Source organism: Microplitis mediator, chromosome 4, assembly GCF_029852145.1.
Source record: "Microplitis mediator isolate UGA2020A chromosome 4, iyMicMedi2.1, whole genome shotgun sequence".
Lineage (NCBI taxonomy): Eukaryota > Metazoa > Arthropoda > Insecta > Hymenoptera > Braconidae > Microplitis > Microplitis mediator.
In genome coordinates, this window is record NC_079972.1 from 12,920,682 (window position 1) to 12,940,414 (window position 19,733).

Below are 19,733 nucleotides of genomic sequence, written 5' to 3' on the forward strand. Positions count from 1 at the left end.
TCACATAGATACTGAGGACACCCACGATTTATATGGTAATTTAATTGGCCATAATGTTTTACGTTTGAAGTTTATAAATATAAGATGTAGTGATTTAAAAAAAATATGAGAGTTGATATACAATTTTATTTAACGTACAATAAATTATTAAAAAATCGCAGTCGAGGGTTTTGTTGTTATATTTATTTATAAAGACTTTCGGAAATAACAAAACATCTGAGAATAAAGTTTTGGAAAAGTGCAAATTTATTTCGATTGTACAGAGATGATCTTTACAAGGTGCGCTGATATTTATTTTAATTATTAATAGATCTCATTTATTTATAAACATCTTGAAGAGATCATCGTCTGTCTCTCGTATTTTCTTTCCATTGATTTTTTATTTTATTTTATTTTTTAATTACTTTATTTATCTACGTGTCAGCAACTTTCAATGCACACTTATCCGGCCATTTAACAATAAATAAATTACATATACATATACATAATTATTACATATTTATTGCTCGTCTTATTTTAAGATGTATAAATTTAAGTATAAATATAAGTATAATTAATAATTATAATTATAATTACATTATGTTGGTTAAATGAATATAAATTAATAAAAATATATGTATAAATTATACTTATATATGTATATATATATATAAATCTATCCGGACAGAAACAGACACGCAGAGAATCGAGTATTTAAAAATTGACAAATAGTTTATACTCGATGCATTTTAATTTCAAATTTTTTTTTTTTTTTTCATATATTTTTTTACCTACTAAATATATTTTATTAATTCACATTAGAGACGACTAGATAAAATAGAATAAGCGTACAAAAGTTTGAGAGCAATATAAAGATTTTGATTAGAGATCTTGTAACTTTGTAGCATCGTTTGTTATTTTGTTTTTTTTGTTTTTTATCTCAGCCTCAGCTTTATTATTTTAAAAAATTCTGACGGATTTCACATTATATTTATTTTTTTATTTTTCACACTCGATTTTATTTATTAAATAAATTAAATTTAAATGTTAAATAAAAATAATCAGCTTAGCGTGTAGATTATAATGATTGTTTTCGTGTATAAATTTTAATTGTCACAGTATGTATATGTCATGGCCTTCAATTATCTTCATAATATATTATTTTCACCGTACAGCACCGTATTAAATAATAAACAATTTTAAAAAATATGATAAAAATATAATTAATAAAATAAAACAGTTACGAATGACAACAATATTTTTAAATAACTATGATATGTAAGCTAAGAAAGCATTACTAAAACTATATTACTTTTTAAATGTCTTCTATAATAATTAAATCGTCTCTCCGCATTACTATAAAGGCTCACATAATTCCTCTACCACAAATTCAGTACAATTCATTATTATTATTTATTTTATCCACGCGAATTAGATAAAAGTAGTAATTAGATGATTCAAACTATCGTTTTCACAACTGCCATGACTCTGTTAGATAATCTAGTAAGCATTATTATTATCATTACTTTTCATTGAAACAATTTAATTAAAACACTCATCAATTTATAATACAATTTACAATAAATTTAATAAAATAACTTAACAATAATAATAATGCTGCTGTAATTGCAGATGACTTTTCACAAAAATCAAATTTTTATTTTACTTTATTATCCAAATACTATCCACAATTATTTTTAATATCTATTCTTATCGGATTTATTGCAATTGACATCCGTTTATTTATACACAATTTTATTTATTCATTTATTTATTTATTTATTTATTAAGTAAACAACGTGCCTCATTATCACTCAAATTTAGATGACAGTGTAAGCATTTATTGAAACCTACGTATGTCAATTTATTACATATATGATTTTAATATACATATGAATGTTCCTACGCATTTGTCACGCACAGGAAAATGTTAAGTAGAAGTGCCATTTGTGGTCACGCTCAATTTTTGGACAGTTAATACTTTGTTTTAATTAATCAAAAAGTATATAATAAAATTAACATTGTAACAGTGTGATAAAAGTATCTTTGTACACGTTTCAAAAATTAATTATGTCATTGCGTCGTTTACAAATTATTTTATTTTTACACGGAGAAAGTATTCCTGATATGGTTTCATAGTAAAGCTAGACCACTTTGGTCATCTGCAGAATTAAAATAAACATGGAAAAATTACTGTGACCATAGTAAACTTCAAAATGGTTACAGTAATTTGTGATGTAATCGTTACAAATTTTACTGTGGCAGTAATTTTTCCATGTGTTCAATTCAATTCTGCAGGTGGCCAAAGTGGTCTGGCTTTACTATGACACGATATCATACCAGGAATAATTTTTCCGTGAACAGTCGAACTCCATTATCTCGGAACTTCCCCTCAATCTTGACCCCCACTACGAGCACGCCGTCTCCTACCCGGTGCTATACATTTGTATGTTTCTGTGTATATTTACATGCCATAATTCATGTAGATGTGAGAGCGCATGCGTTAAATTTTACTTTTTAAGGGAGAAGGGACATCCGTTAACTCGGAAATTCCACTAAATTTCCACTCCTCCATAGACTACCCTGATTAAACAACTGAATCCGATCGAATTAAACAGAATTAAATCTTTAATTCTATTTAATTCAGATAAATTTTGTTAATTCAGTACCTAACTTAAAAATGAATTCTGTCCAATTCGGTAGGAAAACCAGAATTTGTCCAAATTAAAACGAATTTAAATAATTCTATTCAGTTTACTTCTGATTAATTCGAAAATAATTCTCCAATTTCTGGTTCTGAATCCGAATTAAACTGAATTAAAACGAATTTGAAATTTTAAAATCGGTTTTATTCTGTTTAATTCAAATTCAAATTTTCAATTCAGTTGAATTCTGTTTTGTAGAATTCGACAGAATATAACAGAATTAAAATTTTTAATTCGGTCGAATTCAGTTGTTTAATCAGGGTAGCTGTCCGAGTTAATGGAATTCGACTTTATTTTTCAAGTGTCCAAAACTGGCCAAAAACGGTACCTCTACTCTAAATAATATATAATTAGCAGCTTTTATAATTGATTATTATTATTATTATTATTATTACTATTTTGGTTTGGCTCTTGAAAAATTTTTGCGACCATTTAAATTGACCATGGAGTGTAATATAAGACATATTATATATATTTCTTTAAATCTTAGCCAAAAACACGCAGCATGCGCGAAGGAATTCTAGAATTGCGTAGGCACTTTTAGGAAATACAATAATATTTATATGACTCACAGTCAGTAATTTTTTACTTTAATTTTTTTTTAATCAAAAAATCTGTAATGTTATTATCATAATAATAATAATATGAATTTACTTATTTTCATGATTTATGATTTACGAAGCGATGAAGACTAACTTTTATTTTTTAATAACTTTTCTACGTCACATAATAACTTTTCGCATTTATTTCAATTACACCAATATGAGTGATTAATTTTTAAGTGAACCACAATAACAAATCATTCTATAATCTATTATTTATTACACATTAAAGACCTACAGTTGTACAGACACAATCTTATTTTTTTTCGTTCAATGATAAAATATTTAACTCTGTCTAGATACGCCTGTTTCACTCGAATTTTTTTTTATTTTGTTATTTTTATTAGGAAGTATTTTCACACAAAATTATAATTTCTCTATAAAAAATCTATCTGTCTCGATAGGCCATGCCCTTGTTAATTAATCCGTCATATTAGCGTACAATAAATTTTTTCAGTAGCAAATAGAAATAAAATAATTACAATTATTGTTTTAATGATTTCCAAAATAGTAATGGAAGTTAATGATGGTTTAATAATTTGTTGGCTTGGCTATTTTTGACTTGGCACTGTCAAATTATTTATTATTTATTTATTATCATTTAGAAAAAAAAAAAAAAAAACTGACTGAGCATTCAAAGATTTTCTCGTATTCGGCCATTTGCCAAATCAAAATAGGCCGAGTTTGGTCCTGAGAAACTCTTTGATGGGCACGTAGTAGTGACTTTTGAACGCAATCATCTCAGGTGTTTTGCGCATGCTTTCAAACACCGCCGAGTCAGTTTCAAAAACAATAACAATAACGATAAATAACATCGTTACTGTAAGAACAAATGCTGATACAAATAGACGTATAAATCTGACACTACGTAACGCACGTGATCTACTGGTACCACCACCGACAATAACTGATCTTGTTCCTGCACCAACTGGTTGCAAACAAAGTTTACTATTCTGCAGCTTTTGCATTTTTGGTACCGGCGTGACTGATCTACTTTGTGTTTTTCCAAGTCCATCCAGTAATTGACTTTCGGAGGACGAGTGATCGAACGAGTCTCGAAAGAAATAATCATTTGTATCACCGTCGCCCACTTGGCCTCCTACTGAAACAAACAACACGCAGAAAAACAGTTACAGTAAAAGCTTTACTCTTGAAAAATAAACTTGGACAAGTGTACATATACATTTTTTATTATTTTATGCATTATTATTATTATTTTTTTTAAAATATTTTTTACTTCTCTTTGTATTATTGTGCGAGTTCTCAGCGGTCGATACATTCGTCTGATTGTTAGACACCGAATCGAGATTTAAACATCCGTTTGTTTCTATTGTGAAAAAGGACAGTGAGAGTACATACATATAAATATATATATATGTTTTGTACAAATATGAACAAGTGGTGTAGGTATACAGACGATAAAGGATAAAGAGGAATAGTTTAACTGGAAAAAAACATTTCAATTGAAGGAGAGACAGAGACGTAAATCGTGCACGTCATGGCTAAAAAATCGTGACAGACAGTGGCAAGTTTAAAAAAGGCGTAAAGGATAATAAAGCATTCAGTCAGTATATAAATTTATAAAAGCAACAAATGAGTGCAAAATTCAGCGAGTCGTAAATATCGTAAACATATTTATTTTAAAAAATAAATATCGTAGGTATTTTAATGATTTACAGTAAAGTAAAATTTTAAAAAAAAATTGAGTCAATATAAATGACGACAATCACGAGAACCTACCTCGTGAAATAGTCATTGGAGCTCACCTGGTTCGTGTCCATTTTTAACACTTGACGGGAAATTTTTGCAAGTGTTTCCACCGCCGCATGTTGAAGTATTTGATGTAGTGGCAGCTACAGCCGCTGCAGCAATTGCCATAGCAAGAGCCATTGGTCCATTTCTAGTTCTTGTGGAAATTATGCTGCCATTAACTGTAGTCTTTTGTGTTGTTGAAGTAGTATTAGAAGTTGTCGTAGTATTTGTGGTTTCTAGACTGTCATTATTCGTCATCTTGACGACAGACAATGACGGGCTTACCTGACTCTCAACGGGTATAATATTTTTTAAGCTCTCACGAGATTCCGAGCTATTAAATCCATTGAGACGTTCGGATGTCGTATCAATTATTGAATAAGTATTTGAATTTTTAATTGTCGGATTTGTATTGTTAGTACGTGGATTTATTTTAGATAATGCTGACAATGATGATGACGTTTTTATGGGTGTTCTGGATGTCTTAATAATAAGCGCCGTGGATCTTATAATTTTAGGACTTTTCTCAAATGAGTTTATTTTTTGCCGCACCACTTTATCGATATTTTTTCCCACAAGTTCTTCAGAGCCTATGACTATTTTTTGACTGTACAACGCCGGCGGGCGGCCGAATGTGTTCTTATTTGGTAATTTCACTTTTTTCACTTGATTTGTGGTGGATGTGATGGTGTGGGTGGCACTCGCATGCGATTCATTTTCGTCTACCGCTAAAGAACAGAAAGAAATAAAAAACAAATCAAGAGATACTAAAAAAAAGCAACAACGAAAATTAAAAAATATGTAAATAACATAAAAAGCTAAACAAAATAACTATTTGCTTGTTCGTTCCTGGTACACAATCAACTATTATTATTTTTAAATTATTGTTTCAAACGTATGTACAGAGATAAATAAAAACAAAAGTAGAAAGAGAGTAAATTTTAAAAAAAAAGTTGCTGTGCCCGGAAATATCATTCAGTGAGAGGCAAAATATGTCCAAAGCTAGGCCGTATATGTATATTATGCGAAATTTTGCTACCAACTACTTTTATTTACGAGAAAACTCAGAAAAGGAAATAAGGAAATACATGATATATATACAGATATATAAATATGTTAAGGTGTAGTGTAGGTATAAGAGACGAATTGCCATCAAAGTTGGCCAGAAACTTGATCTTCTGGTTTTATCGTAACTTGTGCATCGACCGCTTGGACTGCTCGATAAATTTTCCCTCGACACAACAATTTCCCCAGTGTATGACAAATATAAAAAAATCGTAAAAAGTACATAAAGAATAAAAAAAAATAATAAAGAAAACATTCTTCCGGCATGTACACCGAAGATAAAGCAGCGAGTAGACACACCGGAAGTTGTTTACCCGCATAAACCAGACAGTCAGATGAGACGTGTGTAAGTTTGCGCAAGAAGTAGCGAAATAGGAAATAGCAATAAGCGCTGATGATGTAAAAAAAGGAAATGATAAAAATTTTGATAGGTGTGATGTGTAAGAGCGTAATCCTAATGGATGCTGCCAGCGATTTAATAAGCGATGATTACCCACCGTTATTTCTCTTGGCATATATTTCTTGGTCCTCTGATACAGTCTCCAATAGTGGCAATGTATTGTCAGGGCAATAGGGAGAACTAAGGGGAACACCTGAGGCATTTGCTCCTGCCTCAGCCATACCAGCGCCGTCTAAACCCGCGCTATGGCAGCTTCTTGGCAAACTTGAATATCCTATTTGAATTTATATCAATTATTTATTAAACATGACTTGACAGTTACACAATAATTGGTTTAATAACCATTAATTATTATCAACTATACTCTATGCATAAACGATCTGTGAATGTACTTACGAATTTCAATGAGATCTTGGCTCGGAGTGCTTGGTGTTGCCGGTACACTACTCGCTTTTCTACGTAGTCCAGCACTCTGACAACGTTGGACTGTTCCGTCGCCTTTACCACGCAGCGATGAAGCCTCTCCGGAACCCGCAGATGCCGCAGCCGTTTCCTCCAACACTTCCCTCTCCGTTCTCCCGGTGTACTTAAACTTGGTGCCCCACGAGAATATAGATCCTCCGCTTACGACTGGTGCGTCCGAGGCTCTGGGCAATCTGCGTGAAAATTACTTCAATTTACAGCTATTCTATATATATATCACGCTTCCTCATCATGCATGTCGTTTTTTAAAATTACGGAAAAATCGTAGCCTTCTTTTATGAAGATAAAGAAAAAATAGGAAACCCTCGTTGTTGTTGTGGTTGTTGATGCTATTATTATTTTTATTACTGTTAAAGAAGCTATTAAAGTAAGTAGTAAAGTAGGTGTCAACGGAGGTAGAATTGTAAAGTTAAATTACTTTTCCTTTGGTATCAAAAAAAAATTAAATACTTTTCTTCCGTCTCTATACTGGAACACAATTTATATTAAGTCCCTCTACTCGCTTTCTTTCTCTGATATCCGATATCATTATTCGCCGGTGTGATGGCTAAAAGTATTATATATAAATAAGAATAACTAGTAGATGGAAAGGGAATCGTTGAGTCTTGGCAACTAGTTTAATTGGATTAATCTACAAAACGATTACATGGCAATTAGAGAGCTGATTAAATCCGATTATACGATGGACCGAGCATCAAACAAACAAACATCACATGACAAGCATTAATTATCTCAACTAAAACTACCAGCAATTAATAATACTAATTACAATACTAATAATAATAATAAAAATAAATCTATACTAAAATATATATACATTAGGGTGAGCCAAAAAAAATAATCTATCGAATTTACGTCTTAAAAAGGACTTATATATCGAGAAAAAAATTCTCCCATTGGGCAAAATTTTTAGCTCAATTTTAAAAGGTGTCGGTAGCCATTTTAAATTTCCCATTTAAATAACATGCAAAAAAATTTTTTGGATTAAAAATATTATAACTTTTGAACCATGTAAGACAAAAATGCGGCTCTAGAATATTCTTGTAGGGCATTAAATTTCTCAAAAGAAAGTCCTGGGAGTCGAGTTTGTAAACTTGATATTTCGTATACTAACAGGCTATCAAAGTCTAGAGTAAACAGAATCATACAAATGTAAGGTTTTATGTGGATTTTCCAAATACTTTTCTTTAATTGTGATCGATAACAAAATATTATTTGTTACAACGTAGATATTGTTGGTGATTTCATTGCACTACATGTAGAACAAATTTTCTCGTAGTATTGACATTTATTATAATAAAGCCTCAAATTTGTATGATTCTGTTTACTCTAGACTTTGATGGCCCCAGGACTTTTTTTGAAGAAATTTAATGCCATGCAAGAATATTCTAGAGCCGAATTTTTATACGGTTCAAAAATTATAATATTTTAAATCAAAAAAATTTTTTGCATGTTATTGAAATGGGAAATTTCAAATGGCTACCGACACCCTTTGAAATTGAGCTAAAAATTTTGCCCAATAGGAGAATTTTTTTCTCGATATATAGGTCCTTTTTAAGACATAAATTCGATAGGTTGTTTTTTTTGGCTCACCCTAATATAGATATTTGTGTATATAAGTAATTTACTTACGTAAAAAATAGCATCTGCTCAATAGCACATCTCCATACGTGACGGCAATTGGATCCAGTCGGGCACTTGAAGCCGACGGTATGTTTTTTCTGAAAGTACCGCCAGACTATTTTTGCTATCGATATTTTGCTATCACTACTAACATATATATAAATATATAAAAGTTAACATATTTTTTTTACATAACTTACATATGGCTACTTGATATATATTTTTTTATCATAACCAATACTCGTGTAATTATTAATACCTCTATCTAAATTACCATTAATGATAAAGCGCGAGTAGAAGCTTCGCTAATCACTTATATTATCAACTATACATAATGCTCTTTTACACATTACGTAGGCGATATATGTACGGTAAGTTTATAATAGAAAATAAATTACATATATATATATATAAAAAAAAAAGAGTAATGTTAATAAAAGTGTACCCACACGAGAAAGCGACGACGGAAGTGGGCGAGTGAAGAGCAAGAGAAAAATAAAATAATACGACCGCGAAAAAGTAAAAAATGAAAAGTCGCGGAAAAATAAAAATGTTTTGGTTGTCCGAGTCTTGGTGTACGTCGTCAGTTCCTGCACACTCTCGCGAGGTTCCGGTGTGTTTAAGAAAGTCTTTGGTCTACGACGTGGTTGGCGAAACATCGAGGCGACTTAACTAGCTTTACTTAATGCAATCTGGTGTATTCACAAACACTACTCACCTTCGTTCTCAAATCCTTGTTGGTGTAAAGAACCAGCCCAGTGCGGAGAGACCGAGAAAATAGTAAAAAAAAAAAAGGGAATGATGATAAATAAATAAATAAGTAGAGAGGGGGTTGATAATGAGATTATTTAGAGGGTGGTGGTTGTGTAATCGTATCACCGACATTGAAATAGTACCATGTAACAGGGTATTCCTCTATGTTTTCACTCGGCCCTCTAACACATTTTATTATAACATATATGGATATATATAAGCAATATTTTATTTTTTTTGCTCCGTTTTTTTCTCAGAGCGCATGCACCCGGATAAATACGTCGACGACGTTATGAAAAAGTGTACCGACGAACCTTTTGAGCCGTAGCATAGTAACACAAGGTCGGCTTTAGACCAATTTACTTATTTTATATATATATTTTTCATTTTTTATGCCACACATACACTCAACTTATTTTTTTCATGGAGAAAATGAGATTAATGCAGGTGCTTAAGAGCCGTGTGATGAAACAAGAGGTATTGTTGGTGTTATAAAAATAGAAATAAAAAAAAAAATATTTTTATTATTATTATTTCAATTCAGAAAAGTTTTATATGTAAACATAAAGTTTGTCGTGACTTTTTTGCGCTCTGTATTCAGGGAGTTAAAAAAGAAAAATAAATTATTTTCCCGCAAAACAAAATTAATAATCTAAAAAATTATTTTTAAATCAATTGTGTACTTGGAGTAAACAATTTTTTTTTATTTTGTTGTTTGACTTTTACCGTAAATGATTTATACTCTGGTTTTCTTGTCGCAAAACTTTACTGTATTGCTGTAAAATTTTAATTCATTTTTTTTTTACCTCGGTGATGGTCAAGTGGACAATAAACATTTTCCCCTCGTAATTTATTTTCTGTACTTCAGACCAGCGGAAGTGATTTGTCTGCCGTGAGCCCTGAAATGTGAGGATTCCGTGATGATTGATTCCTAAGTACAGCTGGGTCCCTTTATGATCCTAGAGAAGTAAAATGTAATGTAATGACGTGAGACAATTGCCGCAATGAGTAATTTTATATTGAGAGCAAAGCATTTGTGTGAGTATCAAGTATTGCTCAAGTTGCTCACCTTGACAGGATGGGGATCAACCGCATAGGTGTCAAGTTGAGACGCTAGCCTGAGAAAATGTATCTCCGCTTGTTCAGCAGTAAAACCCTTGAGCTGTGTTTGATGCAGTTCCATAGCTTTTTCTTCGATGGTCTCTGTCTGCTTGAGCAGAAGCTTGTGCTCGGAGATGTAATTGCCCACGTGGATCTCAGGATCGTACTCGCCGAGCTCATCTGATTGACCAAGATAAATACCATGTAGTAGATAGCACATATATTATATAGCAGTAGTAGTACTAAACCTATGTCTTTATCGTAATTGTTTTTCCGATAGTACATAAAATAGCAAAGACTAGAAATCCTTACTGTGGAGTATGCAAGCTGCCAGCAGCGATGCCTCTCCTGGGCTGCAATACAGTCGTCCATGCAGAAGGTCCCTCTTGAGTTGCTGATAAATTTGATATCTCGTAATCTCGTCCTTCAGCCTCAGGGGATCCGGTGGGTAGAATTTCACGCGGAAGCTGAACAGAATCGGCTCCATATCTGCGATAAATTAACGCAAATACTTATTGGCCATTAAATGGTACCCCAACTGCACATAATAGTGTCTTTTACTCCAATTTATTACCCAAAATAATTTTTAAAATTTATGTCGTACTAAAAGGAAAAAGAATTTTTTACGCCGGCCGTGACTTTTAGTCTAAAAAAAAAGTATTAATATTTACAGAGAGTAAGCTCTGGAATTCTACGGCATCTTAAAGCCGGGAATTTAGAATTCAAGGAAGACATCTCCAGCACATCTTGTACAGTCTTATCTAGTTGGTATGAGCATACACGTGTACGTCTCTACACAGTCTAAGTACGGTCTCTGAAAATTTGATGCGACATCGACCCAACGAGCCAGTACCTACACGTCCATAAACTAAATAGAAAATATATAGGTGCGCGTGCTCATACATCGCGTACCATCTAGTCTAGACTCCAACAGTTTTGATACATATATACATATATATATCACCCACTGGTCTATTGCTGCCGTTTTACGTTTGGTCTCGCGACCCTACCGTCAATTGAGACCTTGTACCCACTGTGCTACTGCCGTATATATTTTTTACCTCAGAATTGAATCAAAGAGAACCCGCCATGCTCATATAGACTACCAACGGTAAATCGATATCTTTGATTTAAAGTTTTTTTGTGATTATTGATACCGACCTTTTACTTGCTTGATCACCGACTTCGCTAGGTCCAGCCAATGCTTTAAAATATAATTATTATATCAATAAATATGTCAATTAAACTTAACAAAAAAAAAACTTACTCGTTGCCTGCAATGATCCACGAAACGAAGTCCAAAGTAATCAGTCTCAATGATGTTAAGTTGTTTGCATACATACTCAAGGATATATCTTCCTTTGTGCTGGGGCTGATGGAATGAAAAATAAATTTAAAAAATAAGTATACATATTTTTGTACACATGATCAGTACTTTTGATACAGAAGGTGTATTTTATATTATATATGTAGTTAGCAAGAGAGAATAAGTCGTTAATTAAACTGTTGCGTTTTCTAAGACACGCGATTGCACCAACTAATACTAAAGATCTGCAGTATTTTTTACACATTTTAAATTTATGTTTTTAATCACGACATCTTAAGTATATAAAAATTAAAGAAAAAAAAAATAATAATAATAATCGGTAGTTAAAATTAACAAGAAAAAAATTATAATAATAAAGTACACATCATATTACCCCATTACATCACATATATAACCCGGCAAATTAAATAGAGTGAAAAAAAAATTAGCATAAATGCTTTTGCGCATTTTTTTTTTTTAATCAAACGTGACTCTGCAGAATTTCGCCGGCGAACGCGAGAGGAGAAGATAAAAACAAAGTAGAAAAAAAAATATAAGAGCTTAAGCTTAAGCTAAAAAGCCTAAAAGCATCAAGTAAATAAATAAAAGAATCGTAATGGAGGAATGAATTATTTTAAAGCTGTATGTCTGGTTCTATTTATCGTCTTCAGTCATCAATACATCAGCATCATTAACTATTACAGTCTACTTTTCATTATATTTTATTGTACAAGTATATATGTATGTCACTGTATAATTATAATATCGAATGACGAGTAAAAGAGACAATGTAACATATAGACATATGTTTATTGGTCGAGCGACCACGCACCAGCTTAATGACCAAAAAGACAGGCCAAGGTGATCTAGAGTCTAGAGTCTCGTGTGGTCTCACAACACGACAGTATAATAAAATACATACAACAAAATATTTATCTATGTATTAAATAACATTACATAAATTTTAAATACTACAAATAAAGGATTCCGCGGCGCGAGATATATTCTGCGCTCAAAGTTTAAAACAAAAGTTCTCTTGAGACTAGAAAAAATTTCTTCGCACGAGAAATTTTTTTTCGGCTCAAAAAATTTTCCCGTATGAAAAAACAATATATGAAATCATATATGTTTGCAACAAAAAAATATATGATATATTATAAAAAATCATACAGAGATTTTGGCCGATTAAATATAAAATTATATATGTATTCCATATATGTAACTTATATTTTTTTTATAACAAGCTATACATACATTTACATTTACCTTATAATATATTGTATTGATATATTTCCTAGTATATTCGAAAAATATAAAATTTTTATATGAAATGAAATATATGGTAGCATATAATTTATATTATATATGGCACCATATATTTTCTTTGTTATATTTATTTTATTCGGTGTGTGTATATTTTTTTTTCCATACATAATATAAATATATGTGTTTATATATGATCAGAATATATTTTTCGAATATGATAGAAATATATATTTTTAAATATGATAAAAATATAGTTTACGTATATGACAAGAATATATATTTTCATATATGATAAAAATATATTTTTTGTATATGATTGACATATACAGACTCGTATATGATGAATCTTATATTTTTTAGTATAAAAAAAAATATAGTTAAATTGGCCACATATATTTTCTGATATTTATCATACATTTTTACCATATATGTTATTTTCATATTTTTATGCCCGAAGAAAATTTTTTTTGTCCTTTTATAGTAAAAACAATTTCTTAGGTCGAGTAAAAATTTTTTCCTTTAAGAAATCGTTTTTTTGTTGTGTATGCAAGTAAGAAATATCAGATGGGTTTTGCGGTAGAGTTTAACTGTGAGTTATATTAACTATGTATGTAAACTCGTATTTTGTATCGCGTATCATACATATGCATAAGTATCCAATCTATCCGTCAGTCACATGCATATGTATTTGCATCCTGTAAATATAGACCTTGATTTTACCGTGGAAATCCTTTGTTATCTTACTTTCTCTCTCTGTCGCTTTTATATCTCTGTTATCTATTCTTCTTTTACTTTATCATTTTATCTATTTTTTTTTTGCGTCCTCTGACTCTGTTTCTAATATTTAAATTCTTTCTCTATCTTTTTACTGACCTTTTCCTGTCTAATGCGACAAACCCTCGGTTTATTAAAACGAGTTACGGAAATTTCATCATTGTTACCCGATAAATTTATGTACCAAGTTAGAACGTACTTTTAATTACCTCTCTTGAATGATATATATATCATGTCTGTTATGTTTTAAACATATATATGAACTTTAACGTCACCTATATATTTTAATAATAAAATTTAAATATGATTATTTTTTTAAAATGTGAAATTTTTTTTTTTTTAAATTAATGTAGAAAATGTGATGAGTAATTTACTAAATAAATGGAATTTTTTTCTTATCTCAGAGCAACGCGATAAATACGAATAACGATTTACGATAAATTAATGATGAGTTGATAATGGAGTCTATTTAGAGCGAATAATTACGTATGGCTAGAAAGTGTTTCATTAATTACTAATGATCGTTAGAGATATGCTACGAGAGATTTATAGATTATATTTATATATTTAATTTGTATTTTTATACCAGACGCTATTGTAAATAATTTTTAAAATAATAACTCCTTCATTACATATTTAAAAAAATAAAAAGTTGTCAAAAAAGTTTGAATTTAATGTCAAAAGGTCAAGATGAATTATAAATAAAGTGATTTAATTAGCATAGAGACTTTTTTTTTTTTTTTTTTTTCAACAAACAACTAACTTATAATCAAGATAAATTTATTTGGAGCCATGTCATAGGTCGGAAATAAATAATGAAAAAATTTAAAAACTGACTTTACAAAGTTACGGTAACTATTTACTAAGAAAACTCGTTCGTAAGTTTGAAGAAAACGATAACTGTTTCAACGAAAATAATTATTTACCACCCACGCGTCAATATATATGGGCAATTAGGTACTTCTACAGATTTACACAGTAAAAAAGGATTCAAAATCAACACCTTGTGTAAAGCGAACGTTTTACACTTATTTATATGTTACTTGAAAAAAAAAAATTTTTAAAAAAAAAATTAATATTTTAAACAAATGAGATAAATATTTACTTTTGCTAACAATGTTATGACATGAAGAAAACAATCATTGAAATCCGGATCCTTTTCCATGATTATTTTCCGATATCGACTTTTTTCCGGTATCGAAATTTTGGAAACTGCACGAGTAGCAAGTAGCAACCCGGGTCAAAAATAAAACTTGATTTAGGCTCGCTTCGCCTTATTTTCTTTTGAAGTTATCGATTTGCCAACGATTTTTTGATAAGATCTCGACTTTTTCGTCTTAAATTTAATTTTTTTGAACTTTTTTCATCTTAGTTTCAACTTATTCGTCTTTACTTGGAGCACGATAGTCACTCACATTCCTTTTGACTTGCTAAACCAAGTCGAAAAAAAGTCATTGATTCGCCTTACTTTCGCCTTAATATATAAAAATTATTTCACCTTAGTTCTGACTTTTTCGACTTATAATTCAAGTCAAATAAGTCTACATCAAATCAATTTCGACTTGATTTCAACTTTTTCATCTTAAATCGTGACTAAGTAAGCCAGTTAAGTCTAAACCAAGGCGAAAGCTTAATATATTTCATACCTCCGTAAAAAAAGTCGAGTTTGTCTTGTGAAAAACGGCTCCAAATTTCGACTTGGTAAACCAAGTCTAAATCAAGTTTTATTTTTCACCCGGGAAGTAGCAAATATTAACTTTGACTCCGCCGTCCATCGTACGGCATTAAATAACATGTTGTGAGTGTTAAAAAAAGTTACACACGTACACGTTAAAGTTAAAAATTTTCCAAGAATTCTTTTGTGATCTCGACATTATTTTTAACATATTTTGTGTGTTGATTTGATAGTAACATAAAAAGTGTTACTTTCAAATAAAATGACATTTTTGTGTGTTAAAAAATCAATCGATTGCGACAGTTCAAACAAGATAAATACTGTGTGTTAAATTGACGCACAAAAGTGTTAAAAATTCAACACTCAGAATTTTAACACACGTTTTTTTTTACACTTTGACGATTCATTTTTTACTGTGTATATGGGCAATTATGTACTTCTATAGATTTACACAGTAAAAAAGGATTCAAAATCAACACATACCGTGTGTAAAACGTACATTTTACATTTGTATATATGTTACTTTAACATATTGTGAGTGTTAACAAAAGTTACACACGTACACGTTAAAAATAAAAATTTTCCAAGATTTCTTTTGTGATGGTCGACATTATTTTTAACATATTTTGTGTGTTGATTTGATAGTAACATAAAAAGTGTTACTTTCAAATAAAATGACATTTTTGTGTGTTAAAAAATCAATTGATTGCGACAGTTCAAACAAAAGTGTTAAAAATTCAACACTCAGAATTTTAACACACGTTTTTTGTACACTTTGACGATTCGTTTTTTACTGTGTATATAAGCAATTAGGTACTTTTATAAATTTACTTTTAGTTGTTTTGTTGTATGACCAATGGGTATTTAGAGTAAAGCATATACAAGTCAATACGTCAGATCAACGTAAACTCCTACTACTCCCACAAGTTTAACATATATTATATATATAAATTTTCCCCTAGGTTGCATGTCGTATTGACAAGGGTGGAATTAGATTCGAGTAAAGCGGTACGTGTTTTCCAGTGTAATGGTATTAATACATGTATGCATAAAACATAACTTTCTACTCTACATCCAACAATCAGTCGTAGTAATATGACATAGTGCCACAATAACAAAGAATGCATAAAGCTATATATACAGTTATATATTTTTTATGCCCATATATATCTATATCTATATAAGTATATCGTTTACTGACTATAACGTAATGTCTTCTCTTTCACTCACTCTTTATCATAAAATCTATACCCATTTCCATTTTTAGCCGGAGTAGTAAGACCATCATAAATATTTATTGAGTACCCACGCGAGTCAATTGTAATCAACGACTTTGTCGTCAATTTCTGTCTGAATATTCATTCATGTTACAAAAAATAGTTTGAGTTAGCAACGAAAATGAAAAAAGTTTAAGTAAAAAGAGAGTGTTATACATACTGGGATGTATGAAGATAATAATAAAATGAAAAGGGTATTGAACTGAAATGGAATAACTATATACATTATGCAGAATAATTGTGAGCAAGTGGACACTTGTGCTTGAGTAACTTGATTTTGATCGAGTGGCCATTGTCGCTGTTGGAGAATACTCTCGAAACAAAACGACGTTAAAAGATCTCGGGACGGAAAAGAGAGAGTAGAGAGAAAGAGGAATAGGAAGAGGAATAGGAAGAAGAAGAAGAAGAAGAAATATATGAAGAAATGTTGAAAGATTTTTTTTATAAATAAAGGGGATAGATAGAGAGTGAGCAGACAGGAAGAGTAAGAGAGATGTCAAGGAGGGGGTGAATGTTTCATCCCCCTCATAGTTGGTTGCACATAACCGAGGGATGAGAAATGAGAATCGTGCCAAAAATAAAAGCCTTGTCCCACATCTCACAAACGCATATATGTATCCTATCCTAAAAGAGTGTGAAGATAAATAGTATTTGAAATAATAAAAATTTAAAGTTGTTTTTTAAATATTTTCATAACAATAGTTTTAAGTGTACTCGTCGCTCTCTTACATTGTGTTATTCACAAAATCGATTTTTATATTCACACACTCTTACTCGCTCTCTCATTCTCTCTTTCTGGCTTTTCAAGAGACACATAATACAAGACCAGAGGAATTGATGTCCCACGATAGACTCTTTCAGTATGTATATGAATGTCCTCAGTTATCAATAAGCCGCGATTTCACCTCGGAAAATTTAATACCAAGGTTTACGTATTTTATCCTCCTGCGCTTTTCTTCCCTCATTATTCCCTCTGCATTCACACAAATACATAATACATTATCTGTCAGAAGCTTTGAAGAATTTATTCCACTGAAAAAAGTGTAGCAGTTTTTTCCATCAGATTTTTTTAAATTCAAATAGTAGATTTATCAGATAACAATTGCGTGTCTTATTATTGCGTGGGCAGGTTAAATAATTGTTTTGTCGATTAAATGATTAATAATAATAATAATAAATAATTAATTACCTGAAAGTCGCAGTGGATAATTTCGGAGTCGTCAAGTAATCGAATAGTGGCACGATGTACCACCGTAACATCGTTTTTGCTGCCGAACTTCAACATTTCTGATCTCAGATCGTCACCAGAATTATCCTCCCGGCCTTCATCCCTTACACCCCCACAGCACCACACACTTGACGTTATTTAAACAGATTATTTTAAAACTGTTACTGCAACATCAATATTTTTTTATCAGAAATCTTGTTGCTGTTTTTGTTATTTTTTTTTTTTAATAATAATAATAATAGTAACAGCTATTAACTATCGAAGATAAATAGACCCGCTGAGGAGGACTCTCTGACACTGACAGAGAGAGAGTTCCTCAACGGGGACACGCGACCGGGCTGTTACTCTCCGAAGCCGCGGGTATCGACTATCGACGAGACTACGGGTCGTGAGTATGAGCAAAGTCGACGAGGCATAGCCGAGTAAACTCGTATAACGGCTTTTTTTTTTATTATCTCAGCTTTATTTAATATTTTTTGTTTATTTATAATAAATATAAAAAATTATTATCTACTTATCGGATAGGTGTCACTCGGACACATCGGACTTAGATACTGACATTAGAGCATTCAAACCATCTTGTTTTTTTTATTATTTATTTATTTACTATCGTTTGTTGCTACTTAAATTTTGAGCAGAGCTCATTTATTATTTTTAGTTTTATTTTTAAAAACTAAGCTTGTGACGGGGGAGAGAAACCGCTTCACTACTGAGTGTTTTATGCTGATACGCTCTCAGACTCTACGCGCCGTCGCGGGCTTTGAATTCGCCCGCGCATGCGCAACCTCGCGCACGCGCTCAAGGAGGATCCTGGTGGTTTTTTTAAAGGGAAGGTATCTTTCATCCAGATCCTGATGATGATGATGATGATGATGATGGTGCAGATGGATTGATGATGAAGCTGATGACAGACACAGAATTTGTTAACGCAGGTATAGAATAATAATTAAACTAATTACTCATATTCGAGTATAATTAGAGATGAATTTTTTAATATTGACAAAAGTAATTTTCTGAGAGACAGTTTATTTTAATTTCAACAGATGGCGGTAAATAATCAAAAATCCTGGAAATTGAATAAGAAAAAAATTTTGAAAATCAGGAAAATAAGACAAGTATGAGCGATTCAGGGTAATTTTGAATTATAATTTTTTTAAAAATATTTTTTAAGTCAATATGAGAAAATTAATACTCAGAAATTCCGAGATTAAATTTTTGAAGGTTCAAAATGCCATCCTAGGACCTAAAGACCTGAAACGGGAATAAAATCTGAGGAATTTACTCTGGCTCGTTTTTGAAATTTCACGCCCTGGGTTTCTCTCAGGAACCGCAGAAATTTTATTCTTCATGACAATGGTTACAATGTCAATCCTGAGGATTCTGTGGTCCAGATTCTGGGCTTCCAATCCTATTTCAAGAAGTCACACATTTCCTGCCATAAAAAAAACGTCAATTTAAAAATAATCTGCTCAGTGCTACCTGATAATGAAATTCAAAAATGATTCCTTCTTTTGCCAGCAAGAGTTCCATTCAGGATTTCGGTTTTTCGGAACTTCCTGAACTCTATTCCTCAAACGAGAGATTACCCTTTGAAGATCACCAAAGGACTCCTTGTTTTTGGCGGCACGTAATTTATCAAATAACTCAAAGGTAACTTCATTATTGCCGAATGATCATCACCTCACCTGCCATCTGTTATCACCAGTGATAAGCTTGAACCTCAGAATTACCGCTGATAAACCAG

The 19,733-nt window shown here is 31.3% G+C and overlaps 1 protein-coding gene across 2 annotated transcripts; it reads right to left on the reverse strand.

The window, feature by feature from the left end:
* Positions 1-893: 893 nt before the first annotated feature.
* On the reverse strand, positions 894-18,716 carry LOC130667131 (protein 4.1). Of its 2 annotated transcripts, XM_057468616.1 has the most exons (13): positions 18,504-18,716; positions 17,951-18,153; positions 11,731-11,835; positions 11,625-11,667; positions 10,776-10,952; positions 10,432-10,643; positions 10,169-10,321; positions 9,328-9,342; positions 8,619-8,707; positions 6,900-7,159; positions 6,601-6,777; positions 5,053-5,766; positions 894-4,388 (listed from the first exon to the last, which is right to left on the reverse strand). In XM_057468616.1, exons 2-13 carry the CDS (start codon positions 18,044-18,046, stop codon positions 3,955-3,957), a joined length of 2,475 nt encoding a protein of 824 aa, XP_057324599.1. In that variant the 5' UTR covers positions 18,047-18,153; positions 18,504-18,716; the 3' UTR covers positions 894-3,954. The 2 variants fall into 2 exon arrangements, with proteins under 2 accessions (XP_057324599.1, XP_057324600.1); XM_057468617.1 differs by having other exon boundaries at positions 894-4,385; positions 17,951-18,716.
* Between the last annotated feature and the right edge of the window lie 1,017 nt (positions 18,717-19,733).